The 26606-nt window shown below is 40.4% G+C and overlaps 1 protein-coding gene and 1 long non-coding RNA gene across 6 annotated transcripts in view; one reads left to right on the forward strand and one right to left on the reverse strand.

The window, feature by feature from the left end:
- Nucleotides 1-830: 830 nt before the first annotated feature.
- tbc1d4 (TBC1 domain family, member 4) overlaps nucleotides 831-26606 on the reverse strand; it is a 38877-nt gene continuing 13101 nt past the window's right edge. Inside the window, exons 4-23 of one of the 5 annotated variants that reach the window (XM_028022674.1) lie at nucleotides 25972-26216; nucleotides 23839-23928; nucleotides 23304-23408; nucleotides 23090-23222; nucleotides 22884-22975; nucleotides 22621-22731; nucleotides 20638-20760; nucleotides 20052-20111; nucleotides 17912-18129; nucleotides 17289-17426; nucleotides 14011-14168; nucleotides 12676-12888; nucleotides 11496-11660; nucleotides 11225-11383; nucleotides 9862-9962; nucleotides 9617-9760; nucleotides 6549-6708; nucleotides 6251-6420; nucleotides 5278-5454; nucleotides 831-4659 (exon numbers count right to left, since the gene is read on the reverse strand). In XM_028022674.1, the coding sequence (XP_027878475.1) occupies nucleotides 4429-4659; nucleotides 5278-5454; nucleotides 6251-6420; nucleotides 6549-6708; nucleotides 9617-9760; nucleotides 9862-9962; nucleotides 11225-11383; nucleotides 11496-11660; nucleotides 12676-12888; nucleotides 14011-14168; nucleotides 17289-17426; nucleotides 17912-18129; nucleotides 20052-20111; nucleotides 20638-20760; nucleotides 22621-22731; nucleotides 22884-22975; nucleotides 23090-23222; nucleotides 23304-23408; nucleotides 23839-23928; nucleotides 25972-26216 (2993 nt within the window). In that variant the 3' untranslated portion in view covers nucleotides 831-4428. Of the gene's footprint in view, nucleotides 4660-5277; nucleotides 5455-6250; nucleotides 6421-6548; nucleotides 6709-7041; nucleotides 7175-9616; nucleotides 9761-9861; nucleotides 9963-11224; nucleotides 11384-11495; nucleotides 11661-12675; nucleotides 12889-14010; nucleotides 14169-17288; nucleotides 17427-17911; nucleotides 18130-20051; nucleotides 20112-20637; nucleotides 20761-22620; nucleotides 22732-22883; nucleotides 22976-23089; nucleotides 23223-23303; nucleotides 23409-23838; nucleotides 23929-25971; nucleotides 26217-26606 lie in introns of those variants that run through there. The other 4 variants (XM_028022675.1, XM_028022676.1, XM_028022677.1 and 1 more) reach the window with 4 other exon arrangements.
- LOC114147908 (uncharacterized) lies at nucleotides 12769-17992 on the forward strand. Its single transcript, XR_003596164.1, has 3 exons — nucleotides 12769-12897; nucleotides 17568-17652; nucleotides 17903-17992. It is a non-coding gene; the product is annotated as an uncharacterized LOC114147908 (long non-coding RNA).

The following is a 26606-nucleotide window of genomic DNA, read 5'->3' on the forward strand; positions in this document are numbered from 1 at the left end:
TAGCAGCAAAAGAAAGGAGGCACCAAACAATAAATCAACAAAAATCCACATTAGATAGGTATTCCCTTTGACAAATTACAATATATTTACAATTTTCTATCAAAACCAGTGAGATCTGCCTCACAGTTTCACCTGATTCTGAGCATGGAGAGAAACAAACCGGTGCAGTGAAAACTCCAGCAACACTTGAAATAATGATTAATCAACTTTGCTGTTACTGAAGATTGTTACAAGGCATTCAAAGTGTTTTAATTCAATGTGGCAGAATTAAAACAATTCTGCATAGAAGAGTGGTCCAAAATTCTTACACGGCGATGACAAAGACTTTGTGACAGCAGGTTTGTGATTACTTTCATCAGGTCCTGTTGGCTTACATTGCGTTATTCCCCTTAACAATCAAAGCATCCTTTGACAACAACAATCTGTATTCAGTCAGGTTATCTTTTTTTCCCACAGTGAAATTAACTTTGTCTGACATATTCAAGCGAGGGAAAATACTTTGTCACGGCGCTCTGTGACAGGACTTTCTCACAAACTAACATTTAAAACACGTGAAACTCATTGCTTCGTACAGAGCAGTGAGTCACACATGGTCGGGAAGTCAACTATTTGATTTAATCTTAAAAGTGAACAAGGCTAAACCTTTGACTTCTACTGAGATTTAAAAAAATAATAAATCTTTTTTCATACTTTCAGCTCGATGTGGAAATACGGTTTTATTTGACCAAGTTGCTGAGAAAAGAACAACTCCTAATAAAAAAAAGCCTTTATATATGCTCATTGTGGATGTCAGCTTATGCTGGTCTTTAAGCAAGGTAAACTTGGAGTGCTAAAGGAACAGAATTTCTTTATTTGAGGTCGTGATGGGAAGGAAATACAATGGGACATACGGAGACGGAAAACAAGGCAAGGTGAGGTTTATTGACGTATTCAGGACAGTTTCTTTGCTTCAGTGTAGCCCTCATGTTGACAGCTGAAGCACAGTGATACAAGCACTAGTCAGCAGTCGAGATGCTGACCCCAACAGTGACACTTCACCTCCATAGGACACATACAGGGTTCCAAAGCAGACTGAAAAAGTATGAAATGTATTTTCATAAACCCATCCATCCACTATTCAATTTTCCATTTGTTCCGGTCAATCTTCCATAATTTTGACCTGTCGCTTTTCCGATTGTCCACCTATCCATTCATTTATCTCATTGCCTATCCAGCCATCCATCCATCCTTTTTTTATTTCCATATTAAAACCTGGGATTCTGTCATGAAATGCACAAGAACCCTGCATATAGAGCATTGTGTAGCTAAATAAAATAAAAGAAATGTGTAATGATAAAAAGACTTGACCTTGTTTTTTTATCGCTATCTCAAGTTTTTGTGACCAATATTTGGTATTTCTTCAAGTTACTGTTAAAAACATCTAGGAAAAAAAAAAACAAGAAGAAGGGAGACAGATTTGTTGAAAGGACCAGTAAAATATATAAAACACTGTGCCTTTTGAATGAATTAGCTCATGTATTTCCAGGAAATAAAGCACATCTTTGGTACAATGGTCTTACATCTAAGACGCACAAATATTGCAGTAGTACAAACTACAGACAAAGGCTTAGTTTCCTCTCTACTGCATGCATCCATTAAAAGTTGTTGGTTTTTCTTTCTTTTTTTTAAAAATGAGCCATTTGATATGTTTTGTGGGGTAAATCCATGCAGCTCATTTTTCAATAACAACTCAATCAACAAATTAGACGTTTGTTTTAGCCGGGAACTTACGGCCTTATTTACATGACAGCCAAAAACACTTTATGCGAATTAGCTGATATCACTCGCATGTAAAGACGTGCGTATGATTGATAAACAAACACATTGCACTGGCTGCCATTACCATGCATCTTCGGGGACTGAAGTAACAGAATAAAAACACTCAAACCAACACAAATATGTCACTTGTCTCCAAGGGCAGGACGACTGATGAACAACCTCTTGTTTCACGATAGAAGTCACCCTAATTTAATTGTAAAGAGCCCCCCCCCCACCACCGCCACCACACACACACACACCTTTAAAGGACGAGGACAAGTTTTCACTTGAATAAAAAGAGATGACGGTGATTCAGACCTGGAGGTGGCAGAAAACAAAATCAAAGAGGGAGCCAGGGACAGAGCTTTAAAAGCATATAAACCGTCTGTCCATACAATCCACCACTTCACTGCAGTGTGTGTGTGTGTGTGTGTAGATGCAGTATATAGAATCCAAGACTCATTATCGTTGAGAGGGCAACTCAAGTGCCCTTAGGCTCATTTTAGCTCCTTTCTTATTTCTCTGCTAAACTAAACTCTCCAGTTTTGGACATTGTGCACGGACAACAATGCATCTAATTGAAATCTTGAGCACAATAAAGTGCCTTTCAAAAGTATTCATGCCCAGCAAATATTTCTGTACTCAATTTATTGTACAGATTTTAGATAACAGACCAACCCAACGTAAAGGATCATTTGGAAGTGAATGTTAAAATTGCTTATTTATAAAAACCTGAAAAATGTGCTATGTATTTGATAAACTACAGATAGTTAATTATGTGATTCTGAAGGGAATTGGCTGTACTGCAATTTATTTAGGGGTATCAGAGTAAACAAAGTCCACACTGCAAAATCACAAAATCTCACAAAGTACTTTTGGTCTAATTTCTAGTGCAAGAATCTCAGTACCCTTGAAATGTGATAAAACTATCTTACAACTTTTTTTTAGCGAGATATAGAAGTTAATTTTAAGTCAATAATTCCTCAATATTTGCTCCAGTGGCATATTATTTCACTTATAATGTTTGAAAAATGTCTTATTATACGTGACATAATCTGCTTGTGTAATTAATACGTTTTTGTCAATATTGAGGAATTATTGACTTAAAACAAGCTCCTATATCTTGCTGGAAAGTTGCTTGTAAGTTAATTGTGTCTTATATCAAGTGTACTAAGACATTTGCACTAGAAACTAGACTAGACTACAATACTTGGTAAGATTTTGTGTTTTTGCAGACACACACTTTTTTTCTGTCGAATGGCACCTTTGACTTTCTGCAAGATGGTTTCCAGTTTGGAGTGGTTTTGCTCTCTGTATGTTTGTATGTTCTCTTTGTGCATAGGTGGATTCTATTCAGGTACTCCAGCTTCTTCTCAGTAAAAAAACACGACTGTTAGGTCAAATGTCAATTGTCTGTTCTGTGTGTCACTCTCTCCCAATATCACCAGTACCAAACTCCCAACACTCCACCCTCCAGCCCTGCCAGCTTAAGGGAGGAGAGTTGGATGGGTGAATGCTTCAATTTCCTTCTAATTCACAATTGCATGCAAATTGCATTGATGTGTCAAATTCAATCATGAAAAAATACATTGTAGATGTCACTGAGACAATGTGAAACAGATCGACAGCTATGAATACTTCTGAGAGGCGCTGCAGAAACTAAAGCGATAGTGCCTTCGCAGGGCTTTTTCTTTTGTTTTTTTAAGTGCAGCAGCGTGTACATTCAGAACCCGTCTCCACCTCAGTCTGTTTAGTCTGCGCCTCCCGGGGAGCGCGAGCTCTGCCTCGGAGTCTGAAGGCGGTGCTAAAAGAGAGACGACTGGCGCGGCCCGCTTCTTACAGGAAGCCGAGGAGGCAGGCGACCTCACATCCTGCCTGAGATCTGGAAGAGACGTTTCCTGAGAAAACTGCACTCTGAGCGATCTCTAGCGATGCCAGACTCCAGTTCTGCTGAAGAGTAACGTCGACCTTCGCGGAGAAGAGAATGGACGCGATTAGAACGACCCACGAGGAGACGTTACATTCATAAAAACGTCGAGTGATTAAAATGTAATAAAGCGAAGCTTTCATTGGAGACAATGGTGCAAAAGAACAACAAAATGCTCCCCCGATCAGACACTGGTAATGGCTGTAAATAGACCTCACAAGGTCTGAAAAAATGATGTCTCAACAGGCAGCTTCTGTGGAGTCACTCTGTCAGGCAGTAAATACATCCAGGCAGTGTGAACAAGGAAATTCCCCCATGAATAGAGTCAAACCTCCGACCATTGCAGGACGGTGTGGCCGTTGATTCTACCTCCTAACCAGTCGTGAATCAGATGAGAGAAACATTGGCTTTTCTGCGCTATGGAAACCCTGAAATCATCCTCCCACCACTCTTTTTATCTGCTCATCAAACACAACCAAGATGTTTCCCCATGCAGTCTGTCTGTCTCAAGACTTCAAACATTTACAAAACGCAGCCACACTTCATCACAGAAGTAAAGTGGGACTCGTCAGCTTTCCACCACTGAGCAGTCTTCACTTGACAGTTTGTGGATCTGAGTCGCTGCATCTGCCCAAATGCAGCCAACCCGCCTCCACTCCCCCCCCCATCCTCCCTCCATCCCCACCTACTCCCTCCTGTTGCCATCAGGGCTTCTTGGCTGAGGTTTTGGCTTTCCCGTTGGGTCCTGTTTTGATCTGGGTCATCTCCACATCTGTCAGGGCGTCGGGGGGGAGGCTGAAGCGCATGCGTTCAATGGTCCTCTGGTAGGTTGCCCTCTCTTGCTCCAGGGAGCGAATCATGTGCTTCAGTTTGCTCTCCCGAGAGAGGAAGTTCTCCACGCTCGTCTCCAGAGTCTGAATCTTCTGTCTTGCAGCCTGCAGGACAGAGAGAATGCACCTCAGTCGACGCTGTTGCAAAACGGACACTTAAATCTGAAAATCTTGAAGACTACAACACAAGAAGTGCAATTTCGCACCGCAGCCTGGGAGGATAATGTCAGTAATCACCGTAATGCATCTAAATGTACATTTCATCCACAGTCTTGAAATGACTTGTTGAGTTTTATAGGAGTCGCATTTCAGCTTCCAAAACATTGACCCTCTAGTGATTTTCTCTCACTAAATCAGACATGAGAGCACCTGAAGAACTTTTAAACCTCTATTAATATGAAGCTCATCAGGTGCGACTTTATCAGTCCTCCTCCACAGATTCACACTTCACTGAAATGATTGAAGTACGTGGAGAACATAACAGTTCGCAGGCCTTTTGTGTCTTCAACAGTCTCTCATTACCGCTGTGTTTTCCACTGATGTATTACTGCCATCTACAGGCAATCTGAGGCAATGACATTTTGCAACTACAAACAGCTTCTTCTAGATTGCACAAATTGGCATTGTTTCAGCGAATCGTGACTCTTTGCACAAGAATATATCCTCTCAACAGTATTCTGGTTTACCATTTAAACATGTGATACCGCACTTTTTCTCCCTTACTTGAAGTTTTTCCAGCAGATCCATGTTCTGTTTCTTCAGCTGCACGTTCGTCTTCTCTAATTTGTCGAGGCGCTCCGAGTCGTCGGGTGGCGGCCCGGCGTCCAACATCTCATCCTGCAGGACGTGGTACTCAACTTCATATGCATGCAGCTGCTTGGAGATGTCCATCTCCATAACCTAGTGACCCAGAATAAGCTCCAGTGAGGTTGTTTATCCTTAACTTAAAAGTGTACATTTTTCTACACTTTTTGTTTACACCAATGTTTCAGACATATAAAGCCTGGAGATAAAATGTGTATTGCAATAGCCTTACTTTGTTTGTAAAACATTGATTTTTGGGGGGCACACCTGTTGAATTTAAAGATGTCTAAAGTCCAAAAACATATGACATTGTTCTTTTTGATTCAGTCAGTGAATCACAATAAAACTACTGATGGGTATCACGCTAAAGTTAAAGTATGCCGTTTGTATGTAAACCAAAATAAAAACATCTTAATTGTTAAGCTATGTTGGACTTTTGTTCTTTATACAGCCAAGAGTTTTCAAGATTCTCTAGGAAAGCAATGACAGGTCAGGTTGAAAATTTTAAATGATTCATTTAGAGACACAGCAGACGTGCTCCAGTCAGATGAAACCAAAACTGAACTTTCTGGCCTGGACCCAAAGTAAAGTGTTGTGGTGACAGAATCATGCTGTGGGAATGATTTCAGTTAGTAAGAAAAAAAATATTCCCTGTCTTGATCCATAAAAAATAAAAATCCCAATAAAATTACACTAAAGCTTGTGCAAGGGGAGTGGAAACTTTTACAAGGTTCTGCATAAAATACATGTAACTGCATGTATATTTTATTTTTTTTACATTTGTGTTCTGTGTTTGTCTTCACAAGTTGGCAAAACCAAAACAGATGCTCAATAACGAGAAAATTGTAGTATTACTTTGCATCAATGCATTGCATTAAATCCCTTACGGTACCTTGGTAATGGTTTGCTCCATCTGTGTTTGTGTGAGCGTGGGGAGTGTAGTTTTCAGGTAGTCCACGATGCTCTCGAAGCTGTCACATTCCACTATCTCCCTCTCATGGCTGCTCAGCAGACAGAGGGCCACTTTAAAGATCACCTCAGTACCCTGCACAAACACTAAATCTAACCACATAAAACAGAGAAGAAGCATCAGAAAAGCGTTAATGCACTCTCCAACACTGGAGGTGAAGCAGATATAATTCTGCTGAGGCATTTGGCTGCAATAAGAGAACCCTATGTTCTGGCTTTACCAAAGATGCAGGACACGAAGCCAAGGGGGAACTGTGAGGCGAAGAGGGTGAGGAACCAAGGCGCGGCATAGAGGCTCGGCCCGATCTCGTACTCCTCCAGGTGATTGTAAAGTTCCCGGTGGTAGTCGTGCAGCAGCCTGGAGAGCTGGTACATCTGAATCTGGAGTACAACAGAGACAAAACGGCAACCTCAGGTCAGAACAAACTGGTAGAACTGGATCTGGAAGAGACAAGTTTTCCATAAGAAATTTAAGAATCAATGAAGGATTGTTTTTTTTCTCTCCCCCATTCAACCGCAACGCTGGTAAAGTGAAAGCAGTGTTGCTTTAAGGACTTGCTCAGACAAGGCTGTGCGTCTGATGAGCTGCAATAACTCTTTTTACAGTATGAGACAGCAAGCAGCGAAGACAGGAGAAGCAGAAGTTAGCTCGGGCTAAAATTAGACTCTCTGCTTTTACAATTTCCTCAAAGTAACAAAGACGACAACCGATACCTGAACCTCCTCCTGAAGCACAAAGAAAACAGCACAAATATGTCAGGGAGCGTCTTTAAAGACCAAGACCGCTGCAGGGAGGGAAACAGCAGGCTTCTGCTCGGCTGAACGGTTACCTGGAGGAGATTAAACATTACCCCCCCCCTGTCGATGCTTCAACTATGGTGAGGTCAGCTGATGTTTAACTGGAGCTAACAGAGCAGGTGTGGTCTGTCAGAGAGGTGGAGACACGCTGCTGTCAGCAAATCACACCAATAAAAGGTGGCAGGCAGATGACCGAATGGAGGAGTACACTGTGCATGGTTTTAAACAGGTAGTAAATGTGATTTTTTTTGTGTTTGTGTCTGTGCATTCAAAACACGTTCACAAAAATGGAATCTGCACTTGTCACTCCCGTCAAAAGCAATTTTAGAAAAAGACAACAAAGACAAAAAGCATAAAACTGTAAGAAAGTATTTTAAAATGATACATAAATAATGCCACAAAGTCAACAAATGTTTGGTAAAACTAAAATCAACTCAGAAAGAATTCCTGCACATTCTCAAGCTTGTGATGACATTACACAAGAAAACTGGGTAACACTTTATTTGACGGTTTGTGAATAAGACTGTCATGTCACCATCATTAACATGAGTAAGTCTTCATGAATATTTATGACTGTTGTCATAAAGTGTCATGACACTTTTAATACAAAGTTGACATTATTCAAAATGTCTTTATTATGACAACTTGTCATTAACCAAGAAATCATGATCTGACATTATTATTTTTATAAAAGTATCACTGATTAAACTTTAAAAATTATGTAGCTTCATGTTATTAAAGCTAAAGTTTAATCAGTAATACTTTTACAACAAACAACCCATCAAATAAAGTGTTACCGAAAACTGAATGGTGTGTTTCATCATCTTGTCTTCTCCACTTTTGGTGATAGAGAGGATCGGGCGCTATAGTTTTTACAGTTAAATGTTTCAGTGTTTTATCCATGGCATAATGCCTAAAATATTTAAACTATGGAGTAGGTCTGGACTGCTGGTGTGCAAACTCGGGTTCTGGGCTGTTGTTAAGTTGCTCTAAATGCGCATTATTCTTAGGAAATAAATTGAAGCCATGTGCATTTACTGGATAACTGTACTGATTATAGTGCAAATCACATTGTGCCTTTCCTTTTCCACTTGGAGAATGCAGGAGCAAGTGAAGAAGTAGTTAAATGTTTATTTGTTTAAACAAAGAGTAATTTTCTCTCAGTCTCATAAAGACTGAAATGGTTCTGTCCCATTATTTTCTAAGGATTTCCTTTGTTTGTGAACAATGTTATGGAGAACTCAGCAGAGATTTTATTAATGAACAATTTTAAATGTTTAAAAATCTTAATGATTCAGTATTCATTATTGCAAACAGCACTATTTGTTTATGAGGGAAATTATTTTGTTCAATGACACTATAAAACATTACAGGGTTTTTTTGTAATTAATATCATCAGCAGCCTTTATCGAGTGCTTGTGACAAAATGTCCAAAGTGACCAAACAGCAAGCAGGAAGGTCAACACAGGTCAGAACCTCAACCCTTTGGCGATGTTCCCATCCCAGCTGTTCATCCAGAACAACTCATCAGGCCCTCAGCAGTCGGACAAAACTGTCCCTGCAGTGTTTTGTAAAAGTATTCATGCCACTGGAGCATTTTTTTTTATTTATTTTGTTTAGGGCCAGAACTTTAATGCGTTAATTTTGATTAATTAATTACATCGATTTTAACGTATTTTTACTCTTTTTTTTTTTTTTTGTTCGTTTTACAAGCAAAAGCAAAAGACGACGAAGCCGCTTGTCTTGGACCTCTGCGGGTTGATTTTTGCCCCAATAAGTAACCTGGTAGGACTCTGGAAGAGGCCGTTGTGTATGTTGTGCATAAAGGAGTCGGCCTGTAACCAAAGCTACTGAAGCCTAAAATGCCATCTAAATGCAAAACATGTTGCCGCAGCACAGAAGTACCCAACTCTAATGTGAGTGTCCATGGTGCACATTTCTAAGTTTTTTTTTTCCAAAGAAGTTCCGTGAATGCTGAATGGATATAACAATGCTTTTGCCCGAATCTGATGGTTAAATAATACAAATAACAGATGAAAAGCAACAAATATCTTTGATGTTCAGCTCCTACGTCTATTTATTCAGTGACGTAGCCGCAAAAAGGGTTTTTGAATTAAAGATGTTGCTTAATTCATCAATATATGGTCTTCAATCAAATTGTGATCAATTAATTACAAACCTTGAAATTAACTCCATTAAAAATTACCACTAATTTTGTTACAGTACAAACACAAACTTTGATTAATTGTATTATGTGAAAGACTAAAGCAAAGTAGTGCATTGAGAATAGCTGATGGTTTTCAAGATGTTTTATTTTAATAATAGTAAAATAAAAATCCTAAACATGCAGACAATGCTACAAGAGAATATAAAAAAACACTTAAGTGCAAAAGTCTTCACCAGTTTTGATGTGAACAATATTTCTGTGTACTCATGACTTCGCTTTTGTTCGAGTGGCATGTCAAAGCAGCCGATCAGTGTGCGCGCTGACCTGCAGTGAAACCATGTCGGGTCGGTACTGCCGCCTGATGCCCAGGTCGTACATCAGGAACTTCAACAAGTCGAAAGCTTGCTCTTCCCTCATGTGGAGCAGCAGCACTCCGGCCACAAAGCTGATGCCCTGGCAGTAGCCAACCTGTGGAGAATAAATAAGAAAAGGACGATTTATAATGACGTTGAGGAGATCCTTTAGTATGAATGTTTTTGCGAGGAGAGCAAAAAGGACTAGAGGATTACCTCTGTGTCCATCAGAGAGTAAGCCTTCAGCAAATTATAGAGGGAAAGTTGGCCTGCTCCAAGCTGGGCTGAGAAGTACTGGTGGGTGGGGAAGGTCCGGCCTGAGAAGGGAGTTGGATTTACAACTACAAACTTTTGTTATAAAAACAATGCTTCATGTGAGATCTTAATAAACTATTCGCTGTTTGTAATTTTATGCACCACTGAGTAGTGGGACCACAGTTTCAGTTTTCCCATTGAATTTATTCCAGATCACAACCCATTTCACTGTGCACAGCTTGCAGACCTAATATAGGAAATGACTGTTGGGTTTTTAATCTAACCAATTGAGGTAATCGCTAACAATATTAGTGGCTTTTACCCTTTTATTGTTATAGATAATACGAGGGACTATATTGGCTGCTGCACCTTCCTCCAGACAGCTGTTGGTTTAGTGACGAGTGGCACAGAGAGCAGCTCAAACACTAGTCTTTAAATCTCATGGTGGTGAAATTCAAGTACCAAGTTCATAAACCTTTAAATAAGCTGTATTATCAACAAATTAAAACAGAAAGTAGTAAAATTTTAGACAAGCACTTCAGAAATTCAAGGCAATCCTGGAACCATCTGGACTGTGAGTTAAGTTGGAAAGAATTTAATTTCTAATTTAAACCATGTTTTGGAGTACTCTATGGACTTTGAGAAAATAGTAATTTCTGCTACTGTAACTGTAAGTATTCAGCTTAAGAAATGCAAGAAGCATTCAAATTCACTTCAAACTCAAATTCTAAAATTATTTATTAATCCCAAAGGGAAACTAAATAACTACTAAATTATTTAATTATTTAAAATAATTATTTATATATATTTAATTACTATGCATTTAATTTAATGATGTAATTACTTTAAATAATTTAGTTACTAAATTCAATACTCAAGAATTTAGCTTAGCAGCAGATTTGTATTTGCGTTTTAAATCCAACATATTAACTAAATCTCCGCTCCATGCGTCGAAAAAAACTTTGTCTTTCTTCCTACAATTGTAGCAAAAAGAGAAGCATCAACTTCCATGTGCCTCCGTTGATTTTAGGTGCTTTTGAAAGCTACACTCAACTGTCATCCGACTTCCTCACATCTCTTTCACCCTGGCAAAGAAATGTTTGCACAAAAACATTTCGCAAGGAAAATCAGTCACAATACATTTCTAAACAAGACACACGGAAAGCTTTATTTCTGTTTCTTATAGATTTTGTTTTCTGATGAAGACTTCTGGTCGCTTCTGCCTGCAGTGGGGCATGGATGAGAATATTTCCCCTTTAGTTGTGTTTAATCCCAGTGGGGCCGCGTGGTTAAGCAGAGGTCACCTAACGGTGAGCACGCCCACCTAAGTCCACCAGAATGGCGTGCTGCTGTGCGGTGAGCTGCTTCAGCAGGTCGTAGTAGGGGGTGTCTGGAGCTTGCTGGCGCTGGGGCAGTCTGTGCTGCAGCCGATGCTGATGGGAAAGGAGTAACCAGACCTCCCCGCGTCTGCTCTTTGGAACTCCTGCAGAAAAACAAACAAATAAACCAAGTATAAGGAAGGTAACATTTAATAACGTTATCCTTGAAAATTGCATTTCAATCCACGCTCACACACCCATGCGCTTCCCTCTCACCCTGGCAGACGGCTCTGTATATGTCCTCCTTGTCCTGCGGGTTTGTGGTTCTGCCTGGAGCTGTTAGCTTTCTCTCCCAGAGCGCCTGAGCCTCCTTGGAGCAGGTACACACTTCCTGGTAGTCGAGCTTCGTTTTGCGGATGTGCAGCTCATCTCGACTCGCTTCGGTTGAATCAGGAGGACGAAAAACAGATAAGGGAAACAAACTGAACATCGCTCCGCTAAAGAGGGCATAAAAAGGACAGGCAAAAACCACCAGGAGAGGATGCAGACCATCAACCGTTTAGCTAAGATGGAAACACAAGACACAAATGCCACAATAACACCAAATAGAAACTGGAAGAAAAAAAAAGTTGATCACCCCCACCGCCAACCCCGTAACATGCAGAAAAAAAAGGAAAGATGAATTGAATGACTCTTACAGCTAGCCACTAGTATCATGCAAAACCTCTTCCCTGATCCCAAAGGCTTCTGTTATTATGCTTACCTTCTATAGAAAACAGTTTTGTACCGTAAGGTCCTCAGACCAGCATTGACGTCAAAATATCAGACAAACAAGAAGAGATGTGTTGGTGTTGGATTAAAGTGCATTAAAGTGATGCGCTCTTTTCTTAACATCAGTCTGTGTATATAATGGGATTCACTCAGTAGACGGAGTTTGAATAAATTAACTTTTCAAAATTATCTAAATTTATTGAATACTGTACAGCTATAGCAAATCTTTAGTTCATGATCTCACATTCAAGCTGCAGAGTTTGTTGACACGTTTCCTCTTAGGATGTTGTTGTGCTAAGCACTGATATCCAGGTTTGGATTTCAAACACAACATCATCGCTAATTGGTAACATTTCAGCTAATTTCTTTTTTTTCCAAGCTTTTTTCATATAAGTATAAGTTAGCCTAACAATAAGCTAAAACCTAAACATAGTTGAAAAGTTATTAAAGAATGACCATTTATGCTCTTTAAGCTGTGCTGGTGCAATGAAACTTTTTATACAGCATGTTACATTTTTTACAAGCTGAACAACAGGGAGAGAACTACTAGTGAGGGGGGAAAAAATCCTGTTTCAGCAAGTATGAGGACATCATAAGCACCATGTGTCCTTCATGTGACCAGCAAAGAATGAGCTGCAGGCTTTATGCCACTTTTTGGTGCAGTGGAGAGGGGATTTACTCTCACCTTCCAGCCTCTGATTCTCCTTTTCCATGCGCAGCAGGAGGATCTGCTGGTGGATGGCAGTTTTCCAGAGAGCTCTGTAATCGGCTCCTGTCTTCTTGGGCTTCTTATCGGCCGGCTGATCAGATGCCGGGGATAAAAGGCGCCTCAAAGGGTCCAGACCCGGGTCCGAGGCACGGGGAGACAGAGGCAGCAGCTCCGTGGCATCAGAGCCGTCTGCAAAAAGTGAGTTAACACAGGAACGCGTGCTTAAAATTCACTTTGCTTTTCCATATAACAATAAGTATGATTTACTAGCAGTGTTGAGTCCGCAGAGGATTTTAGAGGATAGCGAGTGCAGCTCCACACAGCTGCTTTTAATTTAGGATTTGTTGTCTGGAGTGGTTTTCAGCTATTAAAAGCACCTGCTTTCACACAGGCAAAAAAAATACTGACAAAAGTATTTAACTTATTCCAAAATTGACAGAAAAAACTGAGCATTTTGAAGTAAACAAAGATGTTTTCTGAACCCAAGGGATATTCAGTCAGAAACACACAGACAAGATACCAAATTAAAATCAGAAGGAGATTTATTTAATTTTTGCCTAGTCTCACTGATAAACAACAATGGATATGACTCTCATTGTGGTTCATTAGTCCGAAAGATGGCTTTGTAACCCTTTCAGTGACTTTGTTTCTTATCAGTGTTTCAGTTTCTTTAGTTTAGGGCAAGGTATGTTTCTTTTTTGGGACATTATGGTCTTCTTCATGTTGCCAAACAGAGTCTATTTGGTTACAGGTCAGGTCAGTTACCAGGTCTAGTGAAACTGAAGGGGAAAAAAGTTAACTCTTTGTAAGTAATTACTGCATTAATGTGTAATCTTTTGCATAGACGTCTGCTGTGGTTAGTTTATTTAACTGGAATTACTATTGCAGTCTTTAAAAACGCATGTGCAGATTTATCAAATTTAAAAGTTGTCGCATTTATTTACATTTCATTTCATATTGATTTACAAAAGGAAATCTCACAGAGACACAAAACAAAATATTCTCTAAGAACAGAACTTTTGGATTGCAGAAAACATTTTCTGTGCACCACTACTCAGAGAACTGATATAAAACTGAGTGAAATGACAACAAATATTTCAATAACTCTAGTAATAATACTGTATCTTTGGAATATCAGCCAAAGTATACGCATATTATCAAAGTACCTTAACTTAATAGCTCTGTCATTACACTGACATTTGCACACAATATTCATGCCACAACATTTTCCTGTCGGTACATTGGCAACTTTCATTAAAGCAGAGGACACCGATTACATGTTGCACAGCTTAAAGGATTATGTTACCACACCTGTGTCCTGCATAGATGCAGATGGCTTGTTCATGGGTGAGGCGACCCGCAGGAAGATCTTCTGTCTCCAGGAGACCCTGCGTGGGGTCAGAGGGAGACCTCCGCTCAGAGAGTCATTGCTGCAGCTTGACAGCGTCCTTTTCCTGCCTTCTCCATTGCTACAAGAAAGGACAGATGTGTCAGAGACACCTGATAAAGGAGTCAGGTGTCACATTACACCAACTCTCTTCAACCCCTCTAATAATGGCAGACACAAACCAAACACAAGCACAACAGGAAAACTGATCCAGCTTTCTGGACAGCTCAGTTCATAAGTGGCGAAGCTGAACCCTCCGAAAAAGCAGCAGCCACACACCGATTCCCCAGTGTCCGTGTTAATAAAGCAGCAGTAAACAGAAGAGACATCGGCCACGGCTGAGGCGCATGCACTTCTGTTCTTTCTGAAAAAGAAGTTGATTGTCAGCGAAGGAGAAGAGACCGGTGATGGGAGTTTCCTAAAAACTTTACGTTCACAACCTGTCTGCAGACATCCCAGCTGTAGAAATACAATCTAGACAGTCTGACAGAGGTGGGTAAATGCAAACTTCCACAATCCTGGTTACTAGAATATATAAAAACTTTTATGAATCCATTACTGTAAGACCATGGGCGGGGAAGGGAGAGGTCAGTGGCATAGCAAAGAGCATAGGGGAAGGTCCTGCAAACTGTGCGCTTGGTCAGATGTTCAGACTAAGCGCACAGTTTTCCCAGAATGCCATACTGCACCTTTTATTGACGTGGAGGAATTTATTTGCACAATATTTACTTTGCGCAAATACATTTAGATATGTTAAATGTCAAATTTATTGTTTCTTTATCTAATCTTATACATTGTAAATCATTTTTCCTGACACTATGAGGTTTTTGAAGAATGAATTCAATGAGTGACAAACATTCAAAATAACTAAAGCCTTTAATGGGAAAGGTCAGATCTTCAACGGCAAATTGATTTCCAAAAATTAAAAAGAAAATTAACAAAGAGAAATAATTATTTCCACCTCTTGCTGATAGTCACAAAACGCTTGAGCAATCAGTAAGCATTGTCAGAACACAAAAACCTGCCTGAACATGTGAGCAATGGGAAACAGGAAGTGACCTTGGTTCAAGACTAATGTCACTGACACAAACAATCCGGCTCCGACTGCTACTCCATGCATGCCCCAGTCACTCCTTAAAATTCCTCCCATGACACATTTTCTCAACGTTTCTCTGCTGTTAACTCAAGCAGGGCGTCGTCAGAAAAGCTTTGGGTGCCAAAAGGGTCTCAAAACACAATCAGAAAGAAAACCTCACAACGTACAATTCATATTCAGCACATTCAAAAACCAAAGCTAAAATATCTGATCCATAATCTGGGAACGACGCAGTTCAAGAATAAAAAGTTGATTCTTTGGATGCCACCGTGGAGTCTGGCTGCTCGGAGAACAAACAACACCTCCCGGTCCACTGCGCTGCATCTTATTTCTAATGGAAATGTTAACCTTTACTTTCTGCCATCTGGACATCCGAAGAGACAGAACCCACTTCTCAGACACACCGAGGTCTATCCTGCTTTCATTGACGAACCAAACACGGTCATTGATTAGCCAAGGGTTGCCGACGACAACCTTCCAAAATGAAAAAAAAAGAAAGAAGAAGAAAATTGCAAAGCTCGTTAGGTTTTGAATTGTGCAGCATCTTGCAAAAAAACTTTGCATCCTGTGTTGTTAAAACCAAAAACTTCAATGTGTTTCATGGTACCGATGAACAACAAAGTGCTACACTGTTGTGAAGTGGAAGGAAAGTGGTATGTGCTTTGAAATATGTTCTTCAAATAAAAACAAGAAAAGTGTGATTTACTCTGATACCCCTAAATAAAATCTAGCGCACCCGTCTGCTTTAAGAATTCACCTGATTAATAAGTGGAACTCACCTGTATGAGATTTAAAGTTAGCATAAATACAACAGGTTGTAGAGAATATTAAGGAATATTCAGCATCATGAAGATGCAGCCTACAGTTCAGGGAGAAAATGGTGGAAGACTTAAATGCAGGATTGGGTTTTAAAGCAATATCCCAAGCTTTGAACATATCAGAGAGCAACCTTTTAGAGAGTACAGCACAACTGCAAACCTAACATGGACGTGGACGTCCGCTTAAACTCACAGGCCCATCTGGTGACAGGACAAGTATTAGTCATGTAATCCTCTAATCTGAGCTTTCTGGAAGAAAGTCATTGTTGAATGAAGCCTATGTAAAGTCCAAAGGCATAGCAAATGGATAGAAGAAGGTGATCTAGACGGATGAGAACAAAACTGAACTTTGGAACTAAGAAGTAAAACGCAATCACCATCTCGGTGGTGATGCACTGTGAAGGTGTTATGTTGTGGGGATGCAGTGGCAGCTGGTCCATAGGGGGCGCTGCCCTCCCTGATGTGGAGGAGAGGCAAGAGGAGGGGTCTAAAAATGATCTATAAACATGATTAAAAAATTTGTACTTTCCTTAATTTATATATTTATAGAATCTTATCACCAACTGACTCTCATTCATCAGTGAATTTTCCCCGACAGATTCCTGTCAGATAAAGCTGGTAGAGACAATCCAAAATAACTTACAGCCATATTTGCAAAGAAAGTATTGGTCACAGGGAATGAACACAAATTAACTCCGTATCTCAGTTTCAACCCTTTTTACTAATGAAAAAGAGTTCTAAACAAGTTATTGATTTCCTTCCATTACTACAAAAATGTGATGCTTTGTGTTGGTCTATCAAAAAATAAATAAAAAATAAAAATCACAATAAAATACATTTTGTTTTAGCCTGGGAAAAAAAAGCTTTAGTGGTACTGTCACATCAGAAGAATGAAATGCAGTTAATGATGTTTGTTCATCTCAATGAAACACGCAGGAGTTTTGCGCAAAAAGCTTTAGATGCACATGCAAATGAAACAGAAGGAGGATGTATCAATATCCCGCTCTAAACGGGAAGAAGGCCAGTCCATCTGCAGAGCCAAGAGGTGGGTTAAAAAAAAAAAAAAGTCTTGAAATCCAGGAAACGAGAATAATAAGTTCTACTATTCAGTTGAAAAGAGACTGGAGAGTAGAGCTGCGAGTTACAAAGTTTCAGCCAACACGGATTATGGCTACTGCCATCCCAGCAACAGGTCAGCTGTTCCCATCCCATAGAAGTCATATTCTTCATCATCAGCTGTCTGTTTATGCAAGGGAGGGGGGCGGGTGGTCCGAACCCCCCCGCTCACCTCTTGAAGCTCCCACTGTCCGTCAGCGAGCCCAGCGAACCCTGGTAAAAGCTTTTCAGGAAAGTGGGAGCGGAGAAGGTGGAGGGGAGGCTGAAGGAGGACTCCCCCTCTGAAATGCTGCGTGTTCGGGACACGTGACTGGGCGGGCCCAGCGTGAAACGCCCACAAATAAAATAAAAAGAAAATAAAGAACAAACATTACATAAAGGAAAGGAAAACAGTGAGAAATGCATGTGGGTCCAAAACACTGACAGGAAACCTGTGATGCTATTGTTTCAGAGGACAGCAGGGGAACGAGGAGGGCAGATTTTAGACTGATCAAAGTGCTGCAAATAGATTACATTGTGTGTGCAGGAACCAAAAGGTCAGTGGAATATTTTGTTAGTTTTAAAGAGATTAAGGAGATTAACTGTTAAAAAAAAATCTACTAAATCTCAAAGCTAATCACAACAGCTCATGTCAAAAGAAAACTGCAAAATGTGCAAAAGATTAATTCCTAAATCTGTAAAAAGAAAATAATAATAATAATAATAATAATAATAATAATAATAATAATGCATTTTCCTTTTTCAACAGTCTAAATAAATAATGCACAAAATGACCAATTGTTTCAGGTATTTTACCTGGTCTGCAGCAGTTCTGGGTTGACGGAGTGCTGCCTGCGGAGCGGAGCCTGTTTGGTCTGGTTGGCCGGCTGGCTCTCGAAGGAGATGCGCTTCCTCACCGGCGGGTGGCTGAAGGTGTGAGCACGCCGACGGAACTGCGGCCCGGATTCCAGCTCCTCGTCCGGGAAGGCGGGAGGCGAACCTGGCGGGGAGTGACCAGGAGACTCCTCATCCTGCTGGTTAGGACAAAATGCAAGATGTTGGTGTGAGTTTGCCGCACTTAGGTTGCAGATGTACCAAAATATTCTGCATTGCGACACAAACCCACAAAAAAAAAAAAAGAAGTTGGAAATGAAATCTGCACTCACCTATTTCCTCACGATTAAACTCACTCCACGCTTAACTTCTCTAGTCGCCACTATTGAACTCTGTGCCTCATGCCTGCTGGTACAACTCCCACATCTATTGTATTCTAATGGATGATGTCCTATGACTCGGAGCATCGCACACGATTGGTGGGGAGGACCTCACTGGTAACAAGTCAGCGCAAAAACCCTCCAATCTGCTCCTGTCCTGCCGTCAGAGACCTCCCTCTTGACTCCTGTCACCACGCTGGACATGCAGTGACATTTGTGCTGCCAGTTCCTATCTTTGAACACAAAATACTTCCATTTCAGTGCAGAGCAGAACTGCACAATAAACTGCCCTTTAATAAGGCCGTAAACAGAGACTCACTTCCATGTCTCTTTGTGTCATGATGAGGCTGAGCAGACAATGCGACAGACGGATCTCAGCTGAAGTACAACTGGACATCCTGAGCGTTGTTTCCTGCTCGCCTGTACGTCCCATCCTCGTGAGGCACTCCGCAAAGTGCCTTATAAATCTATTCACGATGCAAACAGGTTTATCTGACCCACACAACATTACTTGGGAAAGCATCTCGTTTGTCTTCTACTGGGTAATGTAGGATTTTTCTGAGGAACTGTAAATCTGACTGAAGTATGCAAGGCAAAAAAATAAAATAAACCTGCAGCGGCTCACAGATTCTGAGAAGGTAGAAGATATGTGGCAACGATAAAAGAGTGAATGGAGTCTGAATTTCCTCAACCCGGCAGCTCCAGTTTTACTAAATATGATATGAGGAGTTTGAGGCAGGAGGCAAACTGGGTCATATCGGCAGATCTGAAGTGGAGGCTCTGCTGAGCTTCTGGAGATATTGCAGAGAATTTTTCTGCAGATTTCTGGGAAACGTTCTCCCGCTGATGAACAAACTCCACCAGGAGGAAACCTAAACACAGTGACGGCGTTGTTCAGCACCGCAACAACTATTTTGATTCTGTTCCGTTCTCGAATGGGTCCCCTAAAAATCGCTGCGAGGGCGGCAAATGGACACTCTTGATGTAGACCCTTCAAGTTTTTCCAGAAATGAAGGAAACGTTTAAAACTGATCTGGAGTAGTGTGACCAAAGTCCTACATGTACAAATAAAGTCATATTTATTAGAACAACCTGCTGGCTTTGAACTACTTCAACACTTAAAACGCTTTTAAAATTTATGTCATGAATTCAAGAAAAAACTCACTCAATATATTCTCTCCTTATATGTATCTGATCATTTAAATAACCTTAAATGTTTATTTTGAGATTAAATTAATTAGGTCAGCAGTAATGATCCTGTATCTGCGGTTTGATCAAATCATGCTGAATGCTTTTTTACAACCTCGATGCGGGTCGTAAAAGCTACAGCGGCCGTGTGCTAAACGGACAAAATCCTCTTAACTTCACACTGACGGGCAAACGGGACTTCGTTTCATACTCACTTCACATTCTGCACAACAGCAACAAAATTCAACCGCTTGTTACAAGCAGCTCGCTGACACCCCGGGCAAACACATTCCCGGTCAGCCGTACAGCTCGGCCTCTTGGCCAGCGGCCTTTAATCTTAAAAGCATCTGGAAACAATGCGGAGCAAAATCACGTCTTCAAGTTTGAAGAGCCCCGGAGAGAAAGCAAATCCATCACCCTGTTGTGATGCTCATGGCAAAGCTGGAGTATAAAAGGATTTAAAAAGCCGGTGGGTTAAAAAAAAAAGAAGTGGGAATTCCCAGAATCCCCTGATAGGCGCTCTGGGAATTCTCATGTTTCTCAAGGACACTTACTCTTTCGAAACTGCTAATGCTTCCCATGCTTCCCAAGCGGCCCCGCATTCTGCTGGCACCCTGGTGACAGATATCAAGAGACAACGTGAAACACGGTGCAAAAAGATACAAGTGTTTGATAAAATAAACAAGTAGGGTTTATATAAAATAACTGTTTTCTTTTTAATTCTTAATGATAAAACTGCTAAAGATCGCAAAAACGCACAGTTGTGAGGAAAATCTGAAATGGGAAGATACAAAGAGGGCCGATGTTTTCAGGGTTGATAGCATTCAGTGCGATTGCCGAGCTAAGGTCTAAGAGATAATAACAGATGGCAGCAGAGACTCTCTGAATGCCTGGATCCCTTCACTAAGGAATTATTGTGTTGTCTCACTGGCAGATATGGGTCAATCCAAATCCCTTTGGATGAGCGCGACACAGAAACAGCAAAGACTGAGCCGGGTGGGGCACCAGAGAAAAAAAAAAAGGTGGTTATATCCAATCAGGTGCAGAGCAATTGAAGAAACAGAAGCAAAAACTTTAATATTTAATATTTAACAAGGGGAAGGACTGAACTAAAAAAAAAAAATCTCTACTTATTCCTACCCTTGCAAAGATGTTTTCCAGAGAGCTGGTGAGGGATGTGCGGGCTTTATTCTTGAGAATATCAAGTTTAAATCGACTGCCGGTGGCTGAGCCGTCTCCTCCAGCTGTGCTGTTTGTTGCATTCTGCAGAACATCAAGATAATCATCATTAAATGACGTGGGAACGGTGGCCATTTTAGGTTAGAAAAGCATCAGATAAGAAGCAAATGTTAGTTGCCAAATTTAACATCCACTCCATTTTTTTCTAGTGTTTTACACCTGCATTTCTAAGGTTTAAGAACTTTACAGACTGAATTCAATTGAAGTCTAGATTTAGAAACTGTTTGTTTTAACAGAAACTTTCCCCAAACATAAGGGAATGTCTGCAAGTTTCAAAGCTTAGTGCTATTTTTATTTTAGCCTCTCATATACTCACCCGATGATGAGCACTTAATGATAGTGGAGGGTTAGGATACTTGTCAACAGTAACATTAAAAGGTGTGCGATTCGATGGTTGGTAATAGGTTTCTGGGTTTCTCTTAATAATACCTGTCAGAAAGAGCAGGGCGCTCTCTAAGCCTGTGGTGTAAAAAGCAGTTTTCTCCTCTCTGATCTGTTGCTGTGTAGAATAGCTATGAGTGGATTTACCCTGAACTTTTCCCCTTTGTTAAAAAAACAACAAAAAAAACCTAAACATCAGCTGTGGAAAACACAGATAGTCATGAGTTAGATTTCCTGAAAATCTGCCCATCTCGCTCTTTTTGGGTTTTCACTGCAGGGCCCTTTTTCTAGGAACCAGAAGTAGTTTTGTGAAGCCCATATTATTCCTATCTGTTTCCACTGCATTTACCCAATAAAACTAAAATAATACCAGGAAATAAACTTAGAAAAAGATGCCATGTAGGGAGGCAGTGTTTTTTTCCCATCTGACAGGAAGATTTAGCTAGATGAAAGACCGTGCTAAACATTTAAAATTGATAGATTATTTGCAGCATTCTAATTTACTCTTAACTCGTCAAAAGCTCATATTTTCTGTTAACTTTAAAAGTGATGTTAAAATCATCTGCATCTTTTTTTCAGGAATCAGTTGAGGAAAGGGGAACAAATTCTTTATTTTAAAAGGACAGCTCTGTGGTGAAAAGGAAATCAATTCCAATCCCAAAGGATCATTGATGGATTTCTGACAAGCATTGTGTCGCCGTTATGTGTGAGGTTAATGATTCTTTGGGACACATTTCTCAGGTTTGCTTGTTAAGCATCTGTGACTACTCAAAGCTTCCTCTGACTCTGAAATGCTTTTAATACACTTTTAAAGTATAAGCCTTGTGAAATCACTCTGTTTCTCCTTTTGTCTGCTGTTGGTACAAAACTTATGGCCTGAATAAAAAAAAAAAACAACTTTAAAAATAGATCACAGTTACACCTTTCAGTGGATTTTATAGTGATTCCCTAAAAGAATTATAATGTGTCGTTGCTGCATTAGAATAATCAGTGAGAGATTTCTTTAAAAATCCCAGTCTATATTTTTAAGTCCTTGATCTCAGGGATAAACAAAAACCCTTATAAAGGTTTTTGTTTACCAGTCATTATACATCTGTGGATTTCACATTTTTGAACCCAAGAAAAAGTAAAGCACAAAAGTGATGCATCTGCCATGGGACATTTTACACCCCCTTTCACAACTCGCGATTCTTCAATTAAATTCTTTTGACTAAATATACGTCATTTCTTTTCTCTGTTTTCATTTAGAAAAAAAGAGAAAAACATGTATGATATAAACGCTAAATAATACAATTCTTTTCAAATATCCCAGCTTATTGGACTCATTGAAAACCATTCAAGTACTCAGTCCACCTAATGAAGACTGGCCCTACTTCGAATCATCAGTAACCTTGAACACAAAATGTTAGAAATTGCCAACAAGCATGAATGAGGGTAAAGTTCACTGGTTTAAATAACACTCCCATAACAGTTTTTAGATCCTCTTCAGCATAGAGAGCATACCTGAGGGGTTTCTCCGATATGAAGATGAGATTTCTGTTTGCTTTCACAGAGCTGCCTTAGATACATAATCGCCAACTCATTCTCCTCTTGGTCAGACCCAGGCTTCAGTCTCTGGAGAAACACACACCCACAAACACCTTAAAAGAAGACAACTAGAAGACGGTGTGCTTTGAAGCTAGTAAAAGGAAGCTGTGAAGACCTGAACAGCTCTCACCCAAAACCGTTAATGTGTCACTTATGGCAACAGGAGAGAGTGCGCTTACTTGAACTCGCTCGAAAATCTCTGCCTGCTCATTATCGGTCAACAGGGAGAGATATTTTTGGATTGCTAGCTTCGCTCGGGGTGGATAAAGACCTGCGGAGAGAAAACGGAGCTCTAAGAAACAGACTCATTAACGTACGGATCATCAGTACGAGTCGGGGACGCGGAGGGGTGACGGGGTGTGCTGCTCGGATCGCGGGGGCTCACCCTCAATCCTCTCGCAGAGCTTGTGCAGGTCGTGCATGGGGCACGCTTCGCAGAGCTGCACCGGGGTCTTGTTGCTCTGTAAGGCTGCGGCGGTGGAGAAGGCCTGCTTCAGGGTCAGCATCACCTCGTCAACCTGATACATAAACAGAAACACAAGCTCTTCACCTCTTGGCGTTTGGTGTAATTTTCACTGACATCACCCCGTGCAGCTCACCAGCGACTCATTGGCGCACTGGAAGACGTAGCACATGTACTGACTGGGACCAGACTCCGACTGGTCCCGGCAGATGAATCCAAAATGATCGGTCTGCTTGACGCCCTGTTGAAGAAAGAAGCGAATAAGAAAATTCATTTTAGAAAAAAAACTACTTCGAAATGTATGTTCTCAATAAGCTAATGCTCACTCAACTGCAGTACAGAGTGAAGCATAATGGTTCACTCATGTCCCATTTTATCAGTAAATTACCAAAACCACAAGGCAGTCCATTAGCTCATAATAGCAGCCTCTTTCGATGCATTCAAAAAGCATTACATATGAAAAAAGGGGCCACATTTCCACAGTATTTCACAGATAAAAAGTTAATTCATTGTCAGTTTAAATGACAAACAAAAATCCATGTTGATCTGTGGCCTGGATCAACGTACTGCATTAAGTTACTCTGTTCAAAACCTGGAGCTGCAGCAAAAAAAAATAAATAACAAATTAGGCTCTCCTGTGTAAATAATGAGAGACAAAAAAATGAACCAACCTGACAGCAGGATGAGATATCTTTGAAGTTCTTTTCCAGCACCACTGTTTTACTGTCTGGACTAATAAGGTTCACTTCAAAACGTCCAACCTGTGCAAAACATATAAATACAGATTCATTTAAAGCACTTAAAGGTATTCACCCCCCAGAACACTCTGATTCAAGTCCTAGCTTCATTGTGTTTTATTGTGGTTTTGATTGCCCAACAAAAAAGTGTGGCGTGGAAGTTAACTGGGCGGAAAACATTGCAACAACTATTTTTGCCTTATGGCCCAGTGAGCTCATACTTTCTCTCCAAGTCTCTTGGGTTATATCTGCCAGCTTTGCACATCTAGAATCATTTGTCTTTGTAAAACAGCTCAAGTTCAGCCAGGTTGAATGAAAAGCTTTCCTATTAATCCTATCACATGAATATACTTTGATGTGAATCATTCCATCGCAGCCCTGGCTGCATGTTTACAGTTGTGATCTCACTACAAGGTGAAGCTCTCCCCCAGTCTTTCTAACCTATTGCAGCCTCCAACAGGTTTTCTTCTGGGGTTGTTCTGTATTTAGCAACCTGTTAAAGAATCCACACATCATAATGCTGTCATCCCCATATTTCAAGAAGTGGGTGGCACCTTCAGAGTGACATGCAACATTATTTTACCACCACACACACGTCATTCTGCATGCAATTTGAAGTACAATTTTGCTTTAATCTGCCAATAGCCAGCCCCTCCAGAATGTTGCAATATTTTTGTGACAGCTGCAACATTACTGACTTTTACAAAATGTTGCAAAGTTGCCCGTTTTTTCAAGCTTTTCTCATAACATTGTCTTACACACAAAAAAGTTGAAATTGCTGCTCATGGCCTTCCAAAAAGGAAATGATTTTAACATGGTTAAAGTGCAAATAATATTTTCAAGTACTTTTTTTTTAGAAATAGCACTGTTATTACAAATAAAGCAATGTCCTGGAAGTTGTCAAAAGGCAAAAGAAGAATACCACATTGGCCATTAAAGTCAACATAAACTCTATCCACACTGTAAAGCAAAACCTACAAAACATCTCAAGATGCTTTTTGAAAAAAAAAAAAAAAATTAGAATTAAATTTAGCATCAAACATGCAGGTTCGACTGTCAACGTAAAAAAACAGTCAAATTAGAAACGGGCCAAGCAAAAAACATTAAGGTCATTTTTATCAGATTTGTATCTAAAAAAATTTGCAACAACTGGTGAAAATTGCAACTGTAATTATTAACCAGGTGATTTCTGAAAACAATTGGTTGCACAGGATTTTATTTAAGCATATCGGAGATAAAGAATGACACTGCACACCACTGTTTTGTGATTTTGCATCTCTAAAAATGTTAAAACCCATGTAGCAATTCCTTCCACTTCACTGCTATGCAAACCTTTGTGTCGGTCTATCACATAAAAACTCATGTAAAACAACCTTCAAGGGATATGAATAAATTTTTCTGTTGGCTGATTATGGTATTAAAGACATGGAAAAAAGATCTCCAAATCAAAATATCAAATGATACTAAATTGCTTGTTGATGGGCAGAAACACACGCGCTCCGACTCCAAATCAAGGCCAACGACACAGCCGGCCAATGGTTTTTCCAATAACTGGCCTCTGTGTGGAGTATCATATTGAGCGTTGTGCTCTAGTTTTTAAAATTAGCCTCATGAGGAAATGGGCACGGTGTTTGAGGAATGGCAGCTGGCTTGCGCTGCAGCCCCACATGTTTTCAATAAAGTGGCTTTGAGTTTACACAGGAGCGGGGATTTCAGTCGGGAGTTACAGCCGTAACTCCAGCAGGAGCAGAAATGTTGCTGAGAACAGAGCAAGTCTGTACATTACACCTGCCTGGCGCATGAGCGTGGAAATGATTTGGCAGTAGAGTGAGACTGAGCAGCCTGAATGCAGAGAGACTCGATGACAAGACGCAGCCAGGCACTAAGACAAACTCCAAGACAAAGTCCACAAAGAACGGCCACTGCAAGCGACACATATATATATATATATATATATATATATATGTGTGTGTTTTTTGTTTGTTTTTGTTTTATTGCAAAGATGCCTTTTTTTGTTACAGATCATTCAAATCAAAGCAACTTCTCTTTGATTTTTGTATCCTTTACCTGGAACAGCATAGTGCGGTTCTTGTCGGAATCGGACGGCTGGACGTTGTTCGGCGCACTGGCGTGTCTGCGACGCGTGGGACCCATGATGACTCCCTCCCCCGGCTTCCTCTGCAGGCTTCCAGCCAAGCTGCTGCAGCGCGTGCGAAACTCCTGAGGTTCCTCAAACCCAGAGTCCTCCAGGATGCACTCGGGGAAGGATCCTCGCAGACTGCTCTGACTGGCACTGCTGGGCAGACATATACCTGGACCAGAAAAAGAAAAACTTCACTCGACATATTGCTTAGATAAAGATGAGGTTTTTCTTTAGCCTTTAGATATCACTCTTGGGTATTTCTTGTTGCAAAGACTTGCTTGATTTGCAACCAATCAGACAGGTTTCACTGTGTTTAAACATGTTTCTTTTCTGTTAGAGTATTTGCTTTAGCATGGGAACGCCTGGCCTTGATTTGACGAGAAGTGCTCAGTAATTTTTATTTTTATGCAAACTCAACTCAGACTGTTTAAGTACTGCATTTTCAACTTGAGCATTTTATTAAATTCTCTCTATCAGCCTCATTTTCTGCTTCTTTAGAAGTGAAAATGAGTCAAGTGTTTTTGAACCAGCTCCTGTCTATAGAATTGTGTAACTATCT

The sequence above is a fragment of the Xiphophorus couchianus genome, chromosome 7 (assembly GCF_001444195.1).
Source record: "Xiphophorus couchianus chromosome 7, X_couchianus-1.0, whole genome shotgun sequence".
Classification (NCBI taxonomy): Eukaryota; Metazoa; Chordata; class Actinopteri; order Cyprinodontiformes; family Poeciliidae; genus Xiphophorus; species Xiphophorus couchianus.